This window comes from Anoplopoma fimbria, chromosome 14, assembly GCF_027596085.1.
Source record: "Anoplopoma fimbria isolate UVic2021 breed Golden Eagle Sablefish chromosome 14, Afim_UVic_2022, whole genome shotgun sequence".
NCBI lineage: Eukaryota > Metazoa > Chordata > Actinopteri > Perciformes > Anoplopomatidae > Anoplopoma > Anoplopoma fimbria.
The window spans coordinates 6,775,876-6,801,192 of record NC_072462.1 but is presented as its reverse complement, the minus strand read 5'-3'; the positions used below and the strand labels follow the sequence as shown (position 1 = coordinate 6,801,192).

Sequence of the window (25,317 nt, the reverse complement as noted above, 5' to 3'; positions counted from 1 at the left end):
TTTATGTGGCTGCCAACCGAGCGCGCGCTGCATAGTCGTGTCAGATCAAGCTTTGTTAACACTGACACTGTTGGTCTACAATGATGAAGACAAGAGAGGACAAAGACACCAGTCCCACATGGAGACTTTGTGCATTTGAGAAGCAGACTGCCATGTTGCTATTAGATCAAAAAAAAAAAAACTTAGAAACCTAAAGTAGTCCACATTGATTGACACACCAACCCCACCTGTGCGTCCAGAGGCAACGTGGAATCTCAGTTGTGATCAACGATTCTCCAAAAATCCCCAAATCCCTCCTCCATGTCCTCTGGGATGAAATGTCGCAGATAAGCCAGACCACAGCATCAGGTCTGACTGAGGGTCACCCAGTGACTAATCTGACTCTGGTGGTTCTCCTGCTCATACCCTTTGTGGTCATTCTGCTCCTGCTGAACTGCCTGTTTCTGGGTTACAAGTTCTTCATCCTGTCAGAGAAGAAGAGCAGGAGGTCGAGAGAGGACGCGGAGGAGTTGCTTTTGCATTCCACCCTGCAGAGAGTCAGGAGGGCATCCGACCTGGCTTTCCCCTCTCTGCAGGCCGGGAGGAGAGCGTACATGTCTCTGTCGGAGCCCATCCTGCCCCATCCTGTCACCTCTTCCAGGGCTTCATCCAGGGAGAGGGCCGGGGTGGATCCCAGGATCCGGCTTCTGATGCCGGATGGCGCAACCGGCTCCGGGTCGATGAGGGCACCGAGCACCATCCGGGCCACATCATCCACTGCCGGGCTCGACCTGCGCTCCTGCTCACGGGAATACAGCTCCAGTAAAGCGCGGTGGTGTAAGAGTGCGCCAGTTTTAGCGCAGTCTACTGATTCAGATGCTGAGACCAGAGTGCACCTTGTTCCGCCAAACTCTCCAACGGTGAGTGGTGCACTGTTAGTGATAATGACTGGAAATAACCAGGAAGAGGTCCCAATGAGTCCAGGGCCACCGTGAAGATGTTATTGAGTAGTGGAGATTGAACAATTGGTGGATATCCATTCAGGAACATCTGCAGGAAACTAAAATATATCAAAATGAAAAGTTTCATTTTGATAATGCTCAGCTTTTTAGGCCAGTGATGCCAAATTCTAGTAATGTACTGAATCATGGCTGGATCAATCTTCTTGGGGGCCTTCTTAAGGTCAACTAGATTTTGACACCAGGCCTCAAGATCACCAAATAAAGCAGGACCCACCTATAGGCCCTTATTAGATGATATTTGCTTTAGAGCCTGGATACCAAACAAAGTTGTAGTTCATAAACTTACCACAAACAGGGAAGACAAAACGAAGACAGAAACATGTAAATACATTGTCTGCTTATTACTTTAGGGTAACAAAAATGATCCAGATCCAAGATCCAACCTGGAGTACAAAGCTTAAACTTCAAAGTGTGAGGTGTTTATATTTAGTTTCTTTGTTCACAGCAGGAGACAGAATATGTGGGTCACCTTCGTCGGAGCAGTACTTACGAGATGCTGACAGATGTGAACCCGGGCGTTGCCGTGCTCGTGTTTGACAAAGTGGACATGGAGTGCGAGTTCACCGACCAGCCTTCAGAGGCCTCCTGCCTCAACACATCTGCAGTGGGTCCTGGACTGGACAGCGACTTTGGTGCTAGTGCAGGTAAACTAAAAAAAAAAGTCTACATCTGCTGCACTGTAATCAATATGACTGTCATTAATAACTAATGCTGCACCAAAAACAAGTAGAGCAGGAGATCAGTAGGATGTAAACAAACTTTGTTGTCTTGCTTGGATAAATACTACACGGCATATGTATGTGATATACAGGTATATGTAAATCAGTAGGATGGTATATTTCAATGTCCGGGGAGAAATATGGAAATGTCCACATGCTAGACAGTCGTATGCACTTTTATTTGTTGTTAGAGCACTTTATTAATCTTGCATTTATGATGTAAATCATGTCTCCAAGGAATCTTTAAGCAGAAGTTCTGATACACTCACATGATTTCCTCTCAGGCGTCTCGCTGCGGATTCTGTCAGCAGACAGCGACGGTCTGTCCAACGGTGTTCTGTCTTCAGCCCTGGAGTGGGATTATTATGACCCCTGCTATGTCAAGCAGAATCATCTACCCAAACATAAACACCACAGGCCTGCAGTGCACACCAAACAGTACTGGGTGTAATATGTTCCAGCTGTCCAGTGTGATCTTTTAATGTTTATTTATTTTTTATTTAAACAACGTGTGTTTTAGTCTCATTTATTTATTTAGTCTCACTAATAATCACTAGTTTGAATTTACACAATTTTCTGATAAGAATGCACTCTGCCATTGAATTTGTTCAATTTATGAAATGTTTACAAGTCACCTTCACTTGTGTTATTGTGAAATATGCACTTCTTCACTTATGTTTATCTAAATTAGTCACTGTCATATTAACAGCTGTTCAGTCAGTTTTGGATTTCATGAACATTCACATAAATATTTATTCTCACTGCTATGATTTAAATGTTTTATTTCACTCTGTAATAAAGACTAATTTAGAATTAAGTGCTTCTTGAATATCTTTCCAATGAAACCATTCACACATATATTGCAGGGATTCAAGTGTCAATGCAAATTAAAGAATAGATAAAGCAATATTAGTTTTTAAAACTGCCTGTTTTATTATTGAGTTATGTTACATAATAGGATTTTTGTGATTTAGAAATCTCATGTGCCACTCCTCACCAGTAGAGGGCACTGAAGTTTGTTTGGATTTTGCCCTAAGCGTTACATGTTTACCCCCTAGATTGATGCAGATAATGATAATACTGTGCCTTTACTGTAGGCTTATACTACATTGTGGTGCATTAAGGGATAACCTCATTTAAAGCTTGATAGTTGCTTGTCTTAATACAAATTTGAGAAAAAGTGAGCACCAGGATGCCATAAAATGACACTACGTCAGAGCCTTTGATTTGTTGACTGTTACAACTCACAAAGTTGAACTTGGAAGACTTTTGAACCATAAAAGCAGCTTCAACTTCCAGGAAATATTGAGAGAAAGGGGCTGCAAGAAAATTCAGAACATTAAAACAAGGGAAAGTGAGTCAGTTGGTTTGACCTTTCAGTTGGATTTCTGGCTGTAAGAGTGGCTGCCCTGTCCCCACCATAATGTCCCTTACTTAAAGTAGCAGTTACAGATACATGCACAAAGGCTTGTCATTTACATAAAGTATGATGGCCATTCCATACTTTTCATTCAGTTGTGTAAATCAATGAGTAAAGCCCCAGTAAGACAATTTTTTTTTTTTTTTTCCCCACTTCTAGACAAATAAGATACAAAGTCACAACCTCTCAGCTGTGCACCGACTTTCAAGCTGCATTTAAAAACAAGTTGTAAAAGATGTTATGGATGATTTCATATATTTGTGTGTAATCATATAACAAAATATTATTGCTCACCATCAGCCAGTGACCAAGTCTATTTAAATAAAAGGTCCCATTTGAGTTTATCGCTTTTAGTGTAATTTTGTTATTTTAGGGGGAGGATTGATCGGAATTGCTTTCCTCAAAAGACAGGAAAGACACTCAAGAATATTAAATATCCGCATTTTTTCCCCACAAACTCTTCATCAAACAGAAAGGGACTAACAGTACTCTGGAAACACAAAAAGAGGCGTTCAAGTCAACTAGATGGAATACTTTATTCTCTTAAGAGATATCTGTACATTAAAGATGAAGTGCCATTATTTTTTAAGTTCATAGAAAGTATAACTGACTGTTGCACGACGTGAACATGAGAACCACCAGAATGATTAAAGCACCACTTCACTCAAAGCTGGAGAGGAAATTCAACACAATTTGCTTGAGTTTGGTATCAGATGCCTCAGAGATTTGGCCATCAGCCCTGAAAACAGGAAGAGATTGGTTACAAAATGCAATGAACATATTTTAAAATTCAAAAGTCTAAATGCCCAGAAGCTCTTTCACTCACTTAATAGCTGTCAGCAGGTCTTGGTGCTGACTCAGTACGTGCTGCAGGAAGGCCTTCTCGAACCTGGTGATCTTGCTCGGCTCCATTTTGTCCAGGTGTCCCCTGACACCAGCATAAATGACTGTTACCTGTTCCTCAATGGCCATTGGACCTGAAACATAAAAAAAGCATACAGTTTCCAAACATAAGACAACTGTAGAATAAAAAGAAATGCCTTTTTAATACTAAATGTAAATACTCACAGTACTGTCCCTGTTTAAGGAGCTCGGTTAGACGAACACCACGATTCAGCAGCTGCTGAGTGGCAGCGTCCAGATCGGAACCAAACTGAGCGAAGGCAGCCACCTCACGGTACTGGGCCAGCTCCAGCTTCATGGTACCAGCCACCTGGTGATGGACACAATTTAATACATCAGAATTAATGACATCGATTGGGATAAAAGCTGCCAGAATGGGTTATTAAAAGAAAAGGCTAACCTGCTTCATGGCCTTGGTCTGGGCAGCGGATCCGACACGTGACACAGACAGACCGACGTTGATGGCTGGACGGATACCTTTGTAGAACAGCTCAGTCTCCAAGAAGATCTGAGTGAGAGAGAAGCATTTAATAACTGGGTTCAGGATTTCGCGAGGGACGAAGTAAGTCCACGAGTCACGCCCGCTCACCTGTCCGTCTGTGATGGAGATGACATTGGTTGGAATGTAGGCCGACACGTCCCCGGCCTGGGTCTCGATAACGGGGAGGGCTGTGAGGGAGCCGCCGCCGAAGTTGTCGTTCATCTTGGCGGCTCTCTCCAGCAGACGGGAATGCAAGTAGAAGACGTCTCCGGGGTAAGCCTCGCGACCGGGGGGGCGACGGAGCAGCAGGGACATCTGACGGTAGGCGACGGCCTGCAGAGAGAAAAACATGCAACGTTTGATGTTTATCTGCGGTATAAAGTAGCTTTCTCTGTTTAACAATCAGATTTATTTATTTTTTAAACTCACCTGCTTGGACAGATCGTCATAGATGATCAGGGCGTGCTTGCCGTTGTCTCTGAAGTACTCTCCCATGGAGCAGCCGGAGTAGGGAGCCAGGTACTGCAGCGGAGCGGCATCGGAGGCGGTGGCAGACACCACGATGGTGTACTTCATGGCGTCCGCGTCGGTCAGCCTCTTCACCAGCTGAGCCACGGTGGATCTCTTCTGGCCGATGGCGACGTAGATGCAGTACAGCTTCTTCTTCTCGTCGGTCCCTTCGTTGAAGCGCCTCTGGTTGATGATGGTGTCGATGGCAATTGCGGTTTTGCTGCAACACAAATGTAAAAACACTTAGCACCATGGGTACACCGAAAAACCAGATCCATCATGTGCAGAGGTCATGTGTTAATATTCGTACAAAAAAATAGACAATATAAAAGTCTGTGCAATACTAAAAATAATTCCGTCTGTTAAAATATTTTAGTTATTGACATTTATTTAACTTATTTATTATTCTTTACTGTGTTAATACTTATAATACCTGTTTTGATCTTGTTGTTTTTCACTTATCTCTCCTGTTTGCACTATCATCTCTGCTGCTTTAATCCTGCAAATGTCCCCGCTGTGGGACTAATAAAAGGAATATCTTATCTTATCTTATCGTAATTTAAAACGGCAATGATCTGACGAAAAACTGAACTACCTGTTTTTGTTATAAAAGCATATTGCAATAAACTATATCATGATATATCGCAATGCTCATTATTGAACACTCCTTATCTGCATTAGCACTACCACTGCTGTAGGAACATTTCAACGGCACTGGGAGTAGCATCAAATGCTGCCGTGTGATCAAGTATTCCCTTTGAGCAGGATCCTCTTACCCAGTCTGCCTGTCTCCAATGATGAGCTCACGCTGACCACGACCGATGGGGACCAAGCTGTCCACGGCTTTGATGCCGGTCTGCATCGGCTCCCTCACAGAGATACGGGGGATGATACCCGGGGCCTTCAGACCTACACGTCTGCGGGTGTTGGAGCCAAGGGGGCCCTGTGGGGGAAAATAGTGGAGTCAACTAGAGCAACTAGTGGTGCAATCTTGTAAATTTCTCAATAACTTGCTTTTATACGAAGCACTTTGCGTTCCATCTTTTGCATTAAATATGCTATAGAAATAAAGATTTCTATTATTATCATCATCATTGACCTTTCCATCGATAGCATTTCCCAGAGCATCGACGACGCGGCCCAGGAGCTCCACGCCGACAGGCACGTCTACAATGGCACCTGTTCTCTTGACAACGTCGCCTTCCTTGATCAGCTTGTCGTTACCGAACACCACGACGCCAACATTGTCGGGCTCCAAGTTCAGAGACATGCCCTGGAATAAGAGAAGAAACAACAAGTTACGACCACGTCTCCCTTTAGTTAAGCCAAATTACTTATAACATGACAACAGCCCTCCGAGTACACATATATATATATATATATATATACATGCCCAAGTAAGTTAATATGAAAATGGGCAGACTCCTTTATTCTAGCCCTTTATAGGGTTCTCTTTGTAACAAAGAAGCAGTGGCTGTGTACTTTAATCAAAAGGAGCATTTTCATAGAAAGTAAAGAACATTTCTGTTTACCAAATACTTCTGACTACAAATAATTCAGAGACTATTTAAGCGAACGCAAGCTTCTCAAATATTTAAAAAGGTGTAGCTTCAACCCCTTCAGTGAAAAAGTCAGTGTCTAAGTGTTGCATCATCAGTGTTACCTTCAGACCAGAGGAGAACTCCACCATCTCCTCCGCCTGCACGTTCCTCAGGCCGTACACTCTGGCGATGCCATCACCGATGGACAGCACGCGGCCGGTCTCCTGCAAGTCAGCACTGATGTCAGCTCCGGTGATCTTTGCCTCCAGAACGGACGACACCTCGGCTGTGGCTTTAATGTTTGTAAATGTACGCTGATTAATAACCGTGGGTATTTTTAACAATAAATATATTTTCTTCAGTAGTTGGTAAGCAAGGGTTTCCATAAACGCTGACCTGTTTTCTGCTGCCATGGACAGCTGGTGTGCAGACTCTTGACTCCTACACATGCTGCTGCAACGTTCTTGGATACCTTTAAAGACAAAATTATATTTTATACCGACCAAATAAGTTAAATCTAATAGAAAATAAGTCACAAATATATTGATATGTTCAGTTTTTGTTTTTTTTAAACGTTATAGAGAGCTGTTGATGCAACTTTATGGTCATTGTGAGTTTTGTTACTCAACTTAATTGCTTAATTATTAACAAGAGATGTTTCTAACAGTCCGTCGAGGATAAAGATATTATAAATAACCTGGTGAGTTTTCCCAGTTTACCCTTAAAAAAGGGACAGTTCACCCCAAAATCAAAAATACATATTTTTCCTCTTACCTGTAGTGCTATTTATCTATCGCAATTGTTTCTGTGGAAGTTGCCTAGTTGTGGAGATATCGGCAGTAGATATGGCTGCCTTCTCTCCAATATCATGGGACTATATGGGATTTTGGTACTGTAGGCACCAAAAAAAAAAAGAAACATTTGGAAATCTCAACAGCAATTTCTCTTTCCAGAATTCATGACCCCTGTCATCCATGAACTCCAAAATCCACAGACCTTGTTGTGTCTCACAACTTTGACAATTGTAAAAAATATCAGAACAGCAAAGAGGATATAACAAAATAAAGATTACTTATGACCTTCCTAGTGCCTTGTCATAGTGCTAGGAAAGCTAACCCAGTTATAACCACAGTTTGGGCCTCTCAAGTGTTACCAGTTCACTAACTCAGTACTCAACACTTAGCACTGTTGAGAAGGTATTTCCGAAATCCTCAAACACTTTCCTAACAATCTAGACAAAGGTTTTATTTGTTCAACAATAAAAAAAAAGAAAAAGAAATAATATATATATAGTTATTCTAAACAAAAATAGAAAACTTAAATGAGTCTTCGATTAATTAACACAACCTTAACTAAACTGTATTATTGTCAGTTATATTTGTCTGTATTGATGCTACTTGTATCAGTATCATATTTTCATCCAAAAAACAATCATTGATATTTACATAAATAATGGCTGACTATCTGGATAGGAAATAGAACTGCAACATAGAGAAAAGGTTACTTTTTTTTTTTTCTTCAATCAAAAAACAACTTTCTGGGTTTTCCAACATTTATTTTTCAGAGATATGCTTGTCTGTTACTCAAATGTATTATAAATGAATTAGAGGCACGAACTGGGATTAATCCAAATAGAGTTATTGTGTGCAATTTCCACTCACATTTCATTGACAAAAACTTTTTGCAGACACAATTAGGACATCCCTATTTCAACAACATAAATTGGGACTTCTTCCAAACTGGGAGGGCCACAGGTCAAACAGTCTGCAGGGTCACAGGACAGTCTTACATTTCATCCAGAACAGTATAATATCCAAGGCAGTACCACCACATATACATAAACACCTATGCAAAGTGTGGAAAAAGCATTTGCATTGAAGACCAGTATGAAAACTGACCTTCAATACCAAATAACAATCATTATTAATGCACTTTAACTCAGTCACATCTTATGACAATGCATCAACACATAGCTCAGAGATTCATTTGATTGTCTTGTCACTTTTATAGCTACAAAAGTTATCAGTGTGGACAGACAGTGAAGGTTCCCGGCGTCCTCCGGTGCACAGCACAGCCACGATTCATTTACAATGTGAAAAACAATCTGCATTTTTCTGCAGGAAGTCGACACACACACATGAACACAAAATAAAGGGAGTGTTTCTTACAGATCCAGCCCGTCGAGGCAGACTGCGGGCAAGAGCCGCTGCGACGCGTACCGACAGCATGCTGCGGGTCCTGCGGGTCCGTGCTGCTGCCGGAGCGGAGAGAAGGCTGCACAAAGGTCACCGTGACCCGGAAGAACTTCAAAATGAACTACCCTCTTTTTTTTAATTTCTCTTTCTCTTTCTTTTTATTTTTTCATAATATAATGCTGTGTTTTACTGTCGAGGTTGTTATTATTATGCTAACAAAAGACAAAAAACAAAACAAGAACAAGTGTATACATAAGCGATAAATACATCAGATAATGAGACATTAAATAAAACATTAAAAAAAATACCACACTTAATATAAAAAGGAGACAATAAAAATAATTTTACCATTAATTTAATTCAATGAGAGATATTTGTAAATATATGTGTATCGATTTATTACTAAAAATAAATGATCATAAATTATAGAAATCGAAATGATTTTATTTTCTCAATTTTTTTAAAAGACCTTGTTGTCCATGTTTTAATTTTTTTTTTTTAATTCTAGACATTTAAAAGAGAAATAATATATTATTTCATATTAGTATAGCGAGACATAATATATCGAGATGCGTTTACATTGCTTGAATTTGAATTAAAGTGGCAACAAAAATATAGATTATGGCTATGGCTTTCTACAAATTAAGGTTCATCTTAATCCAAACCATGGTCTTTTTGCCTGAACCTAAGGAGATTTCTGTCAGAAAGCCATGAAGTCAAACTTCTCCCTTGTTCCCCTGGGCCATAACCAGGAGCTGCTTTGTCCCCCTGCTGTCTTTTTTTGGAAGACAACAAAACACAAACCTTATCACATCAGTATTATTTATACAGTGAATATAAATGGGTTCAGAGGATTTGAAAGAGCAGCAACAGGGGATACTGAATGTTTTCTCAATTTCATGGTTAAAAGGTGAATTTTAAGAACTGTTTATTTTGTACTTTTTTTTTTCTGTCCTGGCCCCTCAGTGGTGGAATGAACTCCCCACTGACCTCAGGACAGCAGAGTCGCTGCCCATCTTTCGGCGCAGGCTGAAAACTCACCTCTTCAAGAAGTACTACCCTGAGCCTTCCTCGTAGCACTTATTGCATTCGTATTAGTTTGCCTCTGCACTATACTTTTGCTCTGGTTTATGCTCTTAGATGCTTGTTTAAGAAAGGAGATGCACTTATGACTTCTGGTGACTAGTAGTTCTCTTGAATACCTATGTTGATACACTTATTGTAAGTCGCTTTGGATAAAAGCGTCTGCTAAATGACTGTAATGTAATGTAATGTACTTGTCATGTTGGTAAAGATCCAGAAATTAAGGCTGAAGCTTAACATTTCAATTACAGATTCTTTCTTATTCCAAAAAAAAAAAAAAGGCACAAGTTAGCAGGGCCCAGATTCATGTCTTCACTCAGGTGTATTCAATTTATAATGAAAAAGAAAAACATTTACACATTTAAGAAGCTGATATCAGCAAATTGCCTCTTACATTACAGTTCATTAGTATATTTTTTGTTGGACCACTTTGTTTAAATAACAAACACACAACATAGACAGTTTTCTTTACTTCAGTTTTAAATTCACACACTGTAAAGTAAATATGTGAGGCATGATTTTCTGTCCATGCCCATCCTCTCCTGCATTATTAACCCTTTCCTGTAGTACCAATGTCCAACCTCAGTCAAGATTTTTTTACCAAGTGTTTTTATTGCTCTTTAGGCATGAAAAACAAGATTTGAACTTTAAAAGAGAACTTTTTCAAAGAGATTTTTACATGTCCACTCAGGGCACAAAGTCACAAAGCCACAAGACACTGCACGCAGATGTACTTGGTTCTTCGTGTGCATGCAGCATCATGGCATCTGTTTGCATTTTTTGCTTCAGTGAGCTGGGGCCAGTGGTTTCCAGAGCCAAACCTGATCTCAGGGGGTGCCTTGGATGTGCAACTATACCATCAAAACCCATGCATATACAAGAAAACAACATTTGGATCTTCCGTCTGTGTAAACATCACTATAAACAAGGTTGTCATGTCGTATGTTGTTCATGAGTTCATTGTTAGGGCAGTTCCTGAGAACCTAGACTCTTAACATCATACAGTATGTAATAACTTCATGGTTTCATTATAGTATGGTATAGCAGAATATGATAAAATACACTACAGTTGGACCACTTTGTTTAAATAACAAACACACAACTTAAACAGTTTTCTTTACTTCAGTTTTAAATCCACACACTGTAAAGTAAATATTTGAGGCATGATTTTCTGTCCATGCCCGTCCTCTCCTGCAGTATTAAGGCTGAACCTTAACATTTTAATTACAGATTATTTCTTATTCAAAAAAAAAAGAAAAAGGGTAAGAGTTAGCAGGGCCCAGATTCATGTCTTCACTCTGGTGTATTCAATTTATAATGAAAACCTGTGCAATACAATACACAGTGCAATTATAGTTATAATAGTTTTCTGTCTGTATCTATAATATTTCAGTTATTGTGGATTCTTTACTGTTTTTAATGCTTATTTATAAAACTTGTTTTTTTTTATCTTGTTTTTCTTTTACTATGTCTCTTGTTTGCACTATACCCTATGCTGCTGTAATCCTGTAAATTTCCCCGCTGCGGGACTAATAAAGGATTATTTTATCTTATTTTATCTTATCTTAAAAAAACATATTTTCACATTTAAGCAGCTGATATCAGCAAATTGCCTCATACATTACAGTTCATTAGTATATTTTTTTGTTGGACCACCTTGTTTAAATAACAAACACACAACATAGACAGTTTTCTTTACTTCAGTTTTAAATTCACACATTGTAAAGTAAATATTTGAGGCATGATTTACTATCTGACCCGTCCTCTCCTGCAGTACCAACCCTTCCTGTAGTACTACCGCCCGACCGACAGGGGCGCTCGACCTTTAGGTGAAAACCGGAAGTGGCGCATGTATCTTTGTGAGAGACGATCGGCTGATGGAGACATTTTAAAATAAACACACAGCTAACCGCTAACTGCTAACTGGGCTCGCAAAAGGTGCGAGCGCACTGCGCCAAAAAAAAACACCTTCAAATAACCCCAACTTGTGAAGAAAGTAAAGTATATTTAGCAGCTCACGAAATCAAAGAAGCTGCAAAAAAAAAAAATACCGAAAATGCTGAAAAGTCTGGCGCTGGAAACAGAAGATTACAACTAAGCGCCGCGGTGAGTTGCAACCAGCGCAGCCGACAGCGTTAGCATTTAGCTAGCATCTGACATGATCCTGCTTGTTACGCCCCTGGGTGGCTTGGATACAGCTTCCATTTATAGGATCATGTTAGGCAGCTGTCCTGCAACATGCACGCTTTCCAATAACTTTGTCTCCTCCTCGCCAAGTGTGCAGGGAGTGAGGTTATGCTCGAGGTTAGCTCCCTACGCAGCTAAAAGTAGCGCCTGGATCATAGCCCCGTGTGTGCTAGCTCCTGTTAGCAGCAGACCCAGCTCACTAACATTAAAGTCATTCATTTTGGCTCAATTGTTGCATGCAATTCATTCAGATTATTTGTTGTTTTTGTGTGTGTGCACAGTCAGTTGTTATTGAACATGTTGAAAAGAGTACAACATGTGCAGAGTGTGTTTTAACACCGTTTTGACTGGAGATCTACATGTTTAATAGAAAATATTTCTGCATGGCCACACTCTTTATAATGCCCTTAATTATTGCCTATGCTTCCAGCACAGATGCACACAGAATTTAAGAGATAAGATAAGATAATCCTTTACTAATTTACAGACATAGAGGATAGTGCAAACAAGAGACATAGTAAAAAAATAAAAAAATAAGTATTATGAATAAGCAAATGAGCAATAAAAAAACAGTAAAGAATCCACAGTAACTGAAATATTATATATACAGACAGAAACTATTATAACTATTGCACAGTGTATTTGTATTGCAGTACTGTGATATTGAATGAGTGATGTTTTTCTTCCACCAGGTGAGCTCCTTTCCAGGCACATTGGTCCATGTTTGCTGGACCTTTGGGCTCTGGGCTCAACTAACATGAAGATGGCCGACTCGGACAAGGCAGAGGAATTTGTGGATGCTGAGTGCCCACCAGAGTGCCTTGATGAAGCACAGTCAGCCACGGGCTCAGCTCAGGACGAGCATCTAAAATCAGAGGCCACCACCAGTACCAGCTCGCCGCCGAGGGAAAAGGACGGAGACAGCCCCCTGAACACGGAGGGTGAGCAGAGTCTCCTCTCCATGCCATGCCTGATGAAAGAGCTCCGCCGAGACTCCCCGGAGTCCCAGCATGCCTCTACAGGGAGCGACAAGCCCACATCTGGTCATATCTACGAGAGCGACTCCTCAAACCCCTGCATGCTCTCCCCCTCATCCAGCGGCCACCTCGCTGACTCAGACACACTCTCCTCAGGGGAAGAAGGTGCTGCTCCTCCCATGGGAAAAGATCAAGAGGGCAACATGGAAGCTGCAAACGATCCCGGGCAGACAGCGGGAAGGCAATCGTCAGCTACGTCCACAGGGGGGAGGAAGTCCCGGCGGTCACGTTCAGAGAGCGAGACGATGCCCAATGCGATGGCTGCAAAGAAGAACCGTTGCCAGCCAACCTTGGTAGCGGCTGGAGGGCAGGAAAAACAAACCAATGGCAAGCTGGCGAAAGTGAAAGGTCACCGTAGCCAGAAACACAAGGAGCGAATGCGTTTGCTGAGGCAAAAACGCGAGGCGGCGGCCCGGAAGAAGTATAACCTGCTGCAGGACAGCAGTACGAGTGACAGCGAGCTCACGTGTGACTCCAGCACCAGCTCATCTGAGGACGAGGATGACGACACTTCAGGAGGTAGCAAGACAATCAAGACAGATATTACAGGTAACAACTGATGTTCACACCACATGCTTACAGCAAAGTACTTCTACCACCACCACCGTGTAGTAGTACAGTGTAACAGTAGATATCCACTGTTAAACACTCACACATAAGGATAGAAAAAAAAACATATGTGCCTACAGTGTATTACAATCAAGTTTACTCAGCAATCAGAGTCTAACATAGAGCGTGACAATAATAGGCTGCCTGCATGATGTAAAATTTTCAGGCAAGCCAAATCAAAGTGTTCACCTGCCACATATAGTAATAAGAACATGTAACGGGGCTGCAGAAAGCCTTTATAATAACAGATCTGTGTAAGCACTGCTTTGTTTATGATTTATTTATCAAATCACTTTATTTTTGTCGTGTTTTCTCACTCATCTCTCTTCATTCACCATGTTGTTGGATAGTTAGACTGTGTCTGTGTTTAGGAGGGCCAATGCTCAGTCACTTCTAGTATTACGATGAATGTTTTAGAACTGTGTCTCATCGTTTGCATGCTGTGGAAGTCGAGTGGACATTATTCAACTCATGGACTGATATCAACGGAGTTCTGATAATCTAACCCATATTGCTAGCTCTGCAATTCAATTCTGGGCCATTTATATCTTCAGCCTTTGCTGTAAATAGACAATGAATGGTGTATGATCACACTGTTAGTCTGAGTTGCAAGCCTCTGCAGTTGCTGTTAAGCATCGGTGTGCTGGTAGAAATATAGTCTTAATACCTGCAAGTGTGGACTAAATCATATTTAATGTTCCATTTGATCAGAATGCTTAAAAGTGGGTTTAAACAATTTTATATTTAGTGAATGTCTGTAGCACTGTAGCTACTAGGTATTTAGAATATCCTGCTTTTCTGCAGCTTTTAAATATTCCTTAGGTCTGTCATACTCCCCACTTTGTCTTGCAAAAAGGTGGTTCTCTTCTCTATAGTGAGTTCTGTAGCTCCTTTGACTGGTCACATGGCTCTTGTGTCATCGCCTAGAAAATATGAATGCTTATAAAGCTCTGACTGACGTTTCCTGATTGTAGAAATCTCTTCGGTGAGTTGAGTTCTCTATAACCAAGTACTAGCTGGGTGGTATTTACAGGCCTGCTGCTGCTGCTGCTCCTGCTGCTGCTGCGGCTGCTGTTGAAGTCTCTTCATTTACTTTAGGATGATCTTTTCACTGTGATTGCATTTCCTAGAATATAACATTTTGGGTTGGTTTTGGTATAGACTGGTTTTCTTTTTTGTTAAAGTCAGAATTAAGCTGGTGGTGTGTTGAAAATAATTATTGTTTAGTTAATTTGTGTGTTTCCAGAGTGGAACAGGTTTATTTAGTATAAGGTTTTTGTTCAGCAGCACTGCACAGTGCCTATTTAGGCTCATACTTACCCGACCGCATATTTTACAAAGTTTTAGAAGAAAGTATAGTTAAACATATCTGTTGCCCTTCATTTATAATTTAATAAATGGGTGTTGTTTTTTTTACCTCAAAGTCTCTCTAATCAACACATTTTTCAAACCACGGTCACTAAATCAGTCGCCCGGGACATCCAGTTCTCTCTCTTGTAGGGATCCGTACTACATGAAATGTTTTCAACCATTTTTTTTACATCCCGCACACAGATTTGAGTGCTTCAACTGCATGATGTAGTCCATCAGCATGAAAGAGTCGATCTGCACGTAACCAAAAAACAAACTGTCATTTTTTTTTTTCTCTTTAATACAAAAAGTCCACCTCCGAAGCATGAAAGTGCTACTGTATTTTCTTATGGCTTGGCCTCAATGTCTTTAAAGCTGGCTTCAGACGTGCATCGGAGAGATCCAGAGTGGGCGCCCAGATCTCTGGGCTGCTGGACACCAGTTCGTGGGACAGGAACGGCATCGGCAGTGTTCTGGAGGAGGCCATGACGCGATTTGCTGTGATGCAGCGTCAGACCGAGGAGCGCTTCCGCGTCTGGATGGAAAAGCTTGCACACCTCGACTCAGACAACGACTCGTCCAAACGCTCAAGTGATGCCCTAGAGGGGCAGCAGCATCGCTCCCAGGGGATGCGCCCCTCCCCACCCAGTTCCTTTTTGCCATCGTCAGAGTCTTCAGAGACTATGGCTGCCTACATGTTGGCAAGAGAGAACAACAGTCTCACCTCCACTCCTTTAAACAACAACAACAACAACAACAACATCCTACCTGAAGTGGTCAATCAGAATGGAAATCTAGGTGTTCCAGACCCTAGTTTCTTGAATGTTTAGATTTCACTTACATACTTTTGATCTTACCAAGTGTAGAACTAGTTGATGCAGAAAGCACGGCAATGGGTACCAATAGGTAAAACGATGCGAGGTCACTGAACAGATACAACATAAAGAGCAGCCGGGGGCCCCGAGCTGGAGCTTGACTCTGCAGACCCGAGGCCCGGTTTAGCCGCTGGCACTGAATCACTGTGAGATTTGACATTAAGAATAATTCAACTCACCTGTTTGATTTCTGCAGCATCTCTGACACACAGACACGGGGCACAGCTCGGTAGACTGTCGAGTCAGGGCTCTTATTCTATTGCTTATCTTTTGGCTCGTTTGTTTTTGTGTACCAGCTGTACACACACACACACACACAAACATGCAGAAGCTGATTATGTCATTCATTCAGACTGTGCATTACAGCACCTGGGCAGCCATCACGACAGTGCTAGAATCGGGGGGGGGGCTGCTGCTTAATAGCATGTGCCTTGTCATTCTGACTTCCTGCTGGGAATGATAGCTAGAGCATCATAGTACTATCTGTTTTAGAAATGCAGTTCAACACTCTACATTACCCTCCTTTCTCCTGAACTATGTTTGCACTTTGCTTCTAAATGGTTCAGGGTCTTTGGATTTTTTTTATTATTTTTTTTGGTGGTAAAGCTTTACTAACATCAAAACATTTACATAACAATATAGATTTGCCTAAAAAAAAATATAAACACAATATACTTAACCACACAATTCTTGCTTTTTAAAAATCCTATGACTTAATTAGATTAGATGCGTTTACATTTTGTAAGGTTTGTGTTCCTGTTGCATTTGCTGCTATTGCTGCCTTTGTGCAGTAACAAGAAACTAGTGAGGGAGGAACGACTCCCAATGTTTATTTTTAGTAGCCTATGTATAGATTATGGACATCAGATAAGACATGGGTTCCTATGTTGTGGCTATTAGCTGCAGCATCAAGAGCCCACTCTTATAATATTCGCCTACCGTATTTTCCGCACTATAAGGCGCACTTAAAAGCCAGTGACAGTGCGCCTTATATATGGATTAATTCTGGTTGTGCTTACTGACCTCGAAGCGGTTTTGTGTGGTACACGGCGCTCTGTCAACAGGTGACTTTGTGTACGACTTTGGTAAACTACAAAGCCGCACCGCAGCAGCATCACGGCCACCGTAGTCAGGAGCGTCGCGGAGTAATACACACTGTGCTTCACCATAATATTACAGTGTGTGTGTGTGTATAAGGACCCCACATGGCACCTGTCAAGAGACACGCTTACGACGCGGACTGAACACTCAAGGCTGTCAGTCACGCAGGAGAACATGGGAATAGAGCAGCTGCGAGAGAATTCAACATTAATGAATCAATGGTACGGAAGTGGAGGAAGTTTGACTGACTGACTGTTTTGTTTCGCTTAATGCGCCTTATAGTCCGGTGCGCCTTATATATGAAAAAAGATCGAAAATAGACCATTCATTGACAGTGCGCCTTATAATCCAGTGCGCCCTATAGTGCGGAAAATACGGTAGTTTATTTTCTATTTGCACTGGTCTGCCTGCTTGGCCTTTGTCTCCACGAGGCGCCGCGCGTTTTCCGCAGCTTGACTTCAAACTGAAAACCCAGGCATCAAACTAACAGATATACGGCAGTAATACAGCTGCAGTGTGGTGCATGGCAATGTTTACTGATTTCCTTAAAAAAAACAACCTAAAAAAACAGACTGATCTGAGCAATCAAGTGGCCTTCTTTGGTTCAGATCCTGTGGTCTTTTGAGGTGGAAACACTCCCCCCTCAACACTCTCCTCAAACTACTTTTACTAATGTAGAAGACCATATGGTCACAGTTCTTAACACTATCTAACCTTCACTGACACTGATGAAGGAATCTTTGGCGTAATCATATTTGTAGTTAGGATGTTTAAAAAAAAGAAAAAAAAAAAAGTGTTACATTTTCTCTACGTGTACATGTAGCCCTACGTCAGTTTTACAAAGAAGGCTGGAGGCATCGTTTCCCCACCTGTTTGCATGTGGTTATATTAGTATATAGAATGTGCAATGGCCAAATTGGTTTTCATCAGCAGCATGTGTGCAAGGTATCGCTTTGCTTATGCTGATAAATGGTGACTGACTGAACATTTTATCTATTTGGTTGTTTTTCTCTTGGCCTAATTGTTTTGTTTCAAATTGTGTGAATATTGGTGTTTTTTGTTTTGTTTTTTTTTGGTTCGTGGTGCATAATTACTTACATTTGGGTTTAAACGAATCCGACAACTGCTGACCTGCATTTGTTAAATCTGAAACAAACCCTTTAAATCAGCCGTTTTGTCAACATGGTAAGGGGAGCCTCATACAATCACAAACCGTGTGCATTAAAATCAACACTAAGGACAGTCCATCGTTTACCAAAGAGACTATCCTGGTTTACATTACTCCTTTTTCTATCTTTAATACATGGCCTTTACATTGGAATGCCCTCGGTTTCGCTGGGAACCCTGGTACCTGCCTATTTCTGCCCAATCAGCTATTCATAGGCAGTGTTCTCTCATAGTGCATGCTGTCCAGACAAACCCCCTCACACACACACACACACACACACACAGACACACACACAGGTGGATGATAGCAGTGTGTGCGCGTTTCTCTCCCAGGGACTCCTTTAACAGGGTAGAACAAAGATACATGTTCCCGCTCTTCCACGGTTATTCTTCTGTTGTTTGGCAGTTATTACCCCACTACATTTCATTGACTGAGTAAGATAATTTTGAAGTGTTTTGTAATGACTGTATTCTTGTGTAGTTTATATGTGAATGGCTGTTATTTTGAAAGCAATAAATGGAGAAAAAAAAAATGCTAAAGGTTTATTTATTCACTCTTTAGAATATAAAAGCCTCGCTAGTGTAGCTTTTGAAAAGTGATCATCTTCTTCACAATTTCGGGACGTTTCTCTAATAGTTTAACTTTAATAGTTTTTTTTTACAGCAGAACTAGCACTAAAAAGCCCAAATGTTTCATTTCACTATCGGACTACGGATCAGTGTCCAGTCTGATACAAACACTCCTACTACGATTCCAAAGCATGATTTGAATAATGAAGTGTTTTCTTTGTTTTCTGCAGACGCGCTTCCAGTAGTGGGTCACTATGATATTTCAGACACTGATTCTAACCAGGAGAGTATGAGTGTGGAGACAGTCCGGCCCACGGTGATAAAGCATGAGCTAAAAACACACAGAGGCCGGGATATGGCAGCTCACTCTGGGTGTATAAGAGCTCTGTGCTCGATCTCAGGTCAGTTACAAACCCGCTGAATCCAAACTGACACTTTCCACTCCTCTCAGTGAAGACGGGACATTTAGGAGGCATGGGTGTCATCAATGAGCAACTTGCTATGTGGGGAAATGGTCTGATTAATCCCAGCAGGACGCCTTCTGACGTATTACTGCCTTCATCCCACACGCCACTGGCTTGCATTGGGTGCTATGAAACAAAAAGAAAAAAGAAACTCTCGCTGTTTTGCTTCAAGACGGAATAATTGACCTTTTGTATCTGACTAGCCGGCATTGTCAAAACATGAATATGAAGTCCACAATTTCTGTTTTGTCCCAGTGTGTCGCGCCACGCCATCCAGTCAGCTTTTCAAACACAAGTGTCAGATTCATCATTGTTTTGTTCTTGTCTGTGTCAAAGCAGCTGCAGTCTTTTGTTTTTTTTATGCATCAGCAGGGCCTGAAGCTCACTAATGCTCTGGTCCTCTTTCACAATGTGTGACTCTGTTCCTCCCGTTTGTTTCAGGCCACGTGGAGTCAGAGCTGTCGCACAAGGAAAGTTCTCAACGCAACAAGGGCAAGATTAACATTGCCTCCTCTGACAGCGAGGTGGAAATAGTCGGCGTGCAGGAGAAAACAAGGTAAAGACTTTTATCATCTTTAAATTTGTAAATTTCCTTACTTTTTTTATTTTTACAAACTAATTCAACTTTTTCCAAATTCTTTTGTTTCTAAATCCAGATGCGCCCACCCATGCGGAGGAGTAATAAAGAGTCTGTCCACCTGGAAGGAGAACTCAGTGGAGCAGTTAAACAGCACAAATCAACCACAGCTCTGGACTACTGTTTCCCCTCAGCCCAACTGGGTGTCCCCGCCTGAAGTGGTGGACCTCACCCTGGACGAGGACGCCGGACACAAATACCTACTTTAAGCAACTTGTACACTGAAGACTCCTCATTTCTCCCTCCTTCTCCCTCCCTCTCCCTCTCTCTCTCTCACTCCTCCTCATCCCTCTCGCCTTGCCTCCTTGTTACGGCTGAAATCCCTCCTATAGTTGCGGCCTCGCCTGTAACCGCTCGTGGGCTCTTCCCGCTCTGGAGCACCGTTTTTGTTTTTACACTTACTGTCAAACAATCATATGTATCAAAGCCATTCTACTGACGTGAGTCCCCGATCTGAATTTAGTTGTAATAAAAAACAAAATAAAAAAAAAAAAAAAAAAAAAAAAAAATGGCACAGCACTTCAAGTGCAGGTGGAAAAGTACGTAAGGCTGATTTATCTGTTAATGATAGCAATATCCTACCTTCATGTAATACCTCAGTTACCCCTTAGCTGACAGATTTAGGTTATTTTGTGTTGTGCGCTTGCAGGCTGTATAGTGAGAAACGTCAAGTTGCTGCTTGAGAGCAGGTCAGTATCGCATCACGGCCGTCGACCTGCTTCACTACAGACTCTGAACGGCACATTTGTAGATTAAGCATATTCGTCTGTAGTCACCTGTGGTTGAGGCTTAAACGGCAGCTGGTACACGTTCTGTTGTACAGTGGAGCACCAAGTTTGCTTTGCACCGGTCCAGGGTCAATTACGTTTTCAAAAGTCTCGCCACTGGTTTTGCATTTAGTCCAGTCTGCATTGTTTCGCTATACTTTGTCCAGCATAGGTAAGAATTGTGCTCCGTTGCAGTCGGGATGAGTTTTGGTTTATCTCAAATGAATAGTTACACATTTTATTTTATTTTTTACACATTGCGCTCATTCGCTTTCTTGCCGAAAGGTCAGACGAGGAGATTGATACCACCTTTAATCATGAGTGGTATCCATCCTCTCCTCTAGAATCAGCTTTTCACCAGAAGGAGAATATGTGTATTTCAGCAAATGTCTTGATTTAAATCCAGGGTTTTTTTCTGCTTCTAACATATTACAATAAGTTTTTTTTTTTGTTTTTTTTTCCTTTTTTGTGAAAACACAGAAACCAACTGGTTAAACTTCACAGTTTAGAAGGAAAAAATACCAAGTCACTACACAATACGACCACAGCGCTTCTAAACGTGGTGGTATAAAGGCAATAGAAATGCTGTATATCTCTTACATTTATATTTTAGTTTTGAAGCCACAGAGTCTGAGAGTGTCCCAGGTGACGCAGTTATCAGTGAATGTTTGACCCTGCGGTGCGGACTGGCTGCACTTACTGTCTGCGTGCTTGTCTTCTTGAGTGGACACCTTTAAACCTCTGGGGACCCCCTTTATATAACAACTGAAGAAATATATCTTCCACTGAATACTGCAAAGCAAGATGGCCTGAATGCCTTGAAAAGTGCACTATTTTATTTTAGAAAACCTACAAAGCTTATTCTTTTACCTTACAAAAGCAGTGGATTTTGCTATCTCAACAATAAATATTTTAATAATAGATGTGAATCTAGCACACAAATAAAATTAAAAAAAACTTTAAGTGGTGTGGAGTTTGTACCCACATGTTTGGGCGTTTATAGTAGAAACTTTTACTGTATGAACTGTTTACCCTGATCCTCAGGGGCTGCTTGCTGTCTTTCCTTGTGGTCTTATTTTGTCTTCATGCAGTACTGCAGCCACACTGCTACATTTTTAGCCATGATCCAACTTCACACACTGTTCTACACACTTGAGATTTATTTTATTTCATATTGAACCACATCTACTTACACTGTTAAGTGTAAGAATTGTAGAATCAAATTATTTTACTTCTGCTGGTCACAGAAGGAAAGGGAAAATCCTAAATATAAAAAGGAACTAAACCAAAGTCTGAATGGAATATATTTTGTTTTTCAACAGTTTGTTTCATTTCTGGATTTTAAATTTGCTTCCATTTTTTTTTTTTTTTTGCTCTGTAAGTCTAAATATTTTCATTTGGAAGTCAATGCATTTGTTGTGAAATGGGATGACTTGAACTCTGTTTCAAACTCAGAATACAGTTTAGTATAATGTGATATTTTTTTTGTTTTCCTCTGGCCAGTTGTTTCCACTATATGCAGCTACCACTGTAGTGACAATTCGTTTTACCAGACCACTTCTGCTCGCAAAACCCATTTTAGTTCCTTAGGATTCTTATTAAATGTTGGTAAGACTCACGTCTAGTGATAGAGGGTTGCTAGACAAACTAGGGCAATGGTGCTCGACTGTGGTTGCACATCGCATGTTTGGTCACATCTTTAACCTCAAGTCAGATATTATCCTCATTACCAGTTATTTAGCTTTGCTCTTCTGTTATGTTTTATTTTACTGTCAGTATTTTAAATTAACAAAAAAAAGGGGTTTATTTTGTTGCTTCTGCAAGTCCTTGACTACCTTGAAATTATGTCTGTAGAACAAAAGGAAACTATTTTAAAACTAAATAAATATAGCGTTATTTAATGAGCCTCTTGTACAGCAGTTTTATTTCCTTGTCTTTAGAAAACACTAGTTTCTTTTCCAAGCAGGATATGTTGTCTACTTGTAAAAATGGCTGCCAAAAGTAGTATAATTGGTACTGAAGTCTATGAGCTGAACACATTGGCATTTGTTACATTTTAACTTTTACTACAACATCAGCAAACAATTTTACTTAAATACAACTTCAAAAACATCTCCCTCAAATTGAAATATAATGGCAGCGCACAATTAAATGAATCTAAAGCCCAAAGTCCTGCCTTTCAAAAAGTGTATTCTTGTGTGTACCAGTGAGAATAATTGCCATCATAGGTGTGAAACTTAATGACGCATCTCATTGTTTTTCCTTTTATCCTGCTGCCAAAGAGTCTAGACAACTGCCTCGCCGTGAACAATACAACGTCACCCTCGCCCACAAAAGTGGCATGCCGGGTCAGAGGTCATTCTGCGACACCTGCCGCTAGGGGGACATATGGAGTTCACAAGAAGAGGACAATGAGGGAGTGGAGCAATGCAGTCTTCGGGGCCCTGCTCGTGAAACCAAAGCTCTCCAGCCAGCTCTTTTCACCCTCGGGGGCAGAACATCAGCTGTATGCTAATTTTTACAGGGCAGTGGTGGCCTCACAGAGCAGCGAGTGTGCTGGCTCACTCTCAAAAGCCAGAAATAAGTATCCTTCCTCTTGCAGATGTCTTCTCAGCCTGAGTGATGCAGCTTTAAATTCTGTGTTGTACAGGTGCTATTCCAAGTTTATTCAAAATGACAGCTCCCTTGGTAATGACTACTGCACACCAACAAACAAAGTGAACGTGACTACTACTAATTAATAGTGAGAAAAAACAAAGTTTTACTTGTTTTCCCTCATAAAAAAAAAAAAAATTCCAAATCTTTTCTGTTAAAGATAAGTAAAAACGCAAATGTTAAATACTTGGATCTTTTATTGACTAATTGATCGACAGAACTACTATTGATTAAACTCTTGAAGTATATTTTCAAGCAATAATAATGAAATAAACTGAATTTGCTGCTTTTCTTTGGCAAATATTTCATATCGTCACATATCAACTTTAAGTCTGGGGCTTTTTGTGAAACTAAACAAGACATTTGAAGATGTCAACTTGGGGTCTGATGCGTATTCTTATTTTCAATCTGTTTTTACATTACATAGACTAAACTCTTGGAATCAATAATAATAACTGTTAGTTGCAGCTCTAAAAAAAATATAGAAATTAGGCAATGTGAGTCGAGGACAAAAAGGTTTTAAGAAAATCAAACATCGCACTTTCATAGTACGAGTTATAAAAGTTGTATAGTATTAAATGAGAGTTTGACAGTATCAAAAAGGCCTGTTATTTGTGAGTAGAGCAAACTGCTTGCCGTAGTTTGACCTGCAGTGATAGTAAAGCATTGTGAAAGGCTCTTTGTGTGGCACTGCAGGCTTTAAAGATTAGATGGTGGGAACTGGAAGAAGAGGACATATGGGACTAAGAGTTTTGTGACCCCCTCAGCCTCCCCATGCCCATCTGTTCCTTCACCCTTCAGGCTTAACACTAAAGGCAGTAAGATTTTCAAGACACAGAGAGTTTGAGCATATCTGCTATACAGGAAAATGGTACAACTTAGGGAGAGGTTGTTTTTAAAAAGGAATTATAATGAGAATTGAATATTAGTTTTTCTGTAGAAGATTATCAGCTTCCCTTGATGGCTGTCTTTGTTGGTCACATCTCACTGAGCAGTCCTGGCTGGGACAACCAATCCATTGTCTCCCAAAGTGAACAATAATACAATTAAACTATAATTTCATTTCATCTAATGTGCTTTCTTGTCCTTAAAAAAAAAAACCTAAAGACTCCTATTACAAATGGGCGATGTAGTCTTCGGACACGTGTTAAGACTGAGAAAGGGGTCAGATGTCAAGTGTGCTTACAGGGAAGGGGAATTAAACTGAGGATGTTTTTTTACAGTAACATTGAAGTCTAATGAATTACATTTATTTGACTGTAATGTTGCTTTGTGTGTGGTTTGAAAACACCGGTGTGGGTATGCAAGGCCTTCAATCATACATAATAGATCAGATTATATAAATTGATTTCTTGTTTTGCTTGTAGAATCTAGATAACCGGTAAGTATGGCTGGTAAATGAATGGAGTTGAGTGGCCGTGTAAAGAAACATAAATTGGAGAAACTCAAAGTTGCACTGCAAGAAAATGACTTGAGTAAATGTGCTTTGTTACGTACTACCACAGCATATTGAATTATAGTTTCATTTTATTGTTCCTGCTTGTGGGACCCAGTGAATCATCTAAAAACAACGATGACTCCTCAGTGAGAAGTAGCCTAAATGTCAAAATAAATACGGTTCATGGATATGCACTGCATTAAATCTGAATTAAAAAAAAAAAAAGTTATGTTTAGCAAATCAAATGTAGTGGAGTAAAAGTCCAACATTTCCCCTCTGAAACCGAGATGATTGAAAGTTTCTGAATAATATTTCACAGATTAGGCTACTGGGATATAATTGAATTCTTTAAAAAAAAAAAACATTTCAGTGATATTAATGCCAAATTATACATATAAAGAAATATTAAAAGTTGCTCCCTTGGGGGGGGGGGTTGAAATATAACCAGATGTCTATTTGAAGGGACAAGAAAACCAGCACTACCAAGTAAGTTAACAGCACCTTATGTGGGCTGATGGATCCAGTCATCGGGGGGCGGGGCCAAAACACAGACGTCCCCGCCCCTGCTCTCATCCCATTGGTGGAGCAGAGTGTCAAAGCCGGAGGG

At 40.7% G+C, this 25,317-nt stretch overlaps 3 protein-coding genes across 5 annotated transcripts; 2 read left to right on the top strand and 1 right to left on the bottom strand.

Moving 5' to 3' along the window:
- The first annotated feature begins 5 nt into the window (after positions 1-5).
- hwa (huluwa) lies at positions 6-2,349 on the top strand. Its single transcript, XM_054613111.1, has 3 exons — positions 6-899; positions 1,447-1,645; positions 2,005-2,349. Exons 1-3 carry the CDS (start codon positions 318-320, stop codon positions 2,169-2,171), a joined length of 948 nt encoding a protein of 315 aa, XP_054469086.1. The 5' UTR covers positions 6-317; the 3' UTR covers positions 2,172-2,349.
- A 1,312-nt stretch (positions 2,350-3,661) lies between these two features.
- atp5fa1 (ATP synthase F1 subunit alpha) lies at positions 3,662-8,859 on the bottom strand. The gene is made up of 11 exons (XM_054612273.1): positions 8,744-8,859; positions 6,972-7,047; positions 6,698-6,867; positions 6,134-6,307; positions 5,811-5,977; positions 4,954-5,254; positions 4,633-4,857; positions 4,444-4,551; positions 4,209-4,353; positions 3,967-4,117; positions 3,662-3,879 (listed from the first exon to the last, which is right to left on the bottom strand). The coding sequence occupies exons 1-11, from the start codon at positions 8,801-8,803 to the stop codon at positions 3,801-3,803; spliced, it is 1,656 nt and encodes a 551-aa protein (XP_054468248.1). The 5' UTR covers positions 8,804-8,859; the 3' UTR covers positions 3,662-3,800.
- Positions 8,860-11,740: 2,881 nt separating this feature from the next.
- On the top strand, positions 11,741-20,359 carry ark2n (arkadia (rnf111) N-terminal like PKA signaling regulator 2n). 3 transcript variants are annotated; one of them, XM_054612437.1, is made up of 5 exons: positions 11,741-11,959; positions 12,733-13,626; positions 18,980-19,150; positions 19,655-19,769; positions 19,870-20,359. In XM_054612437.1, exons 2-5 carry the CDS (start codon positions 12,798-12,800, stop codon positions 20,057-20,059), a joined length of 1,305 nt encoding a protein of 434 aa, XP_054468412.1. In that variant the 5' UTR covers positions 11,741-11,959; positions 12,733-12,797; the 3' UTR covers positions 20,060-20,359. The 3 variants fall into 3 exon arrangements, with proteins under 3 accessions (XP_054468412.1, XP_054468415.1, XP_054468414.1); XM_054612440.1 differs by lacking the exon at positions 18,980-19,150; XM_054612439.1 differs by lacking the exons at positions 18,980-19,150; positions 19,655-19,769; positions 19,870-20,359 and adding an exon at positions 15,412-16,285.
- The last annotated feature ends 4,958 nt before the right edge of the window (positions 20,360-25,317 follow it).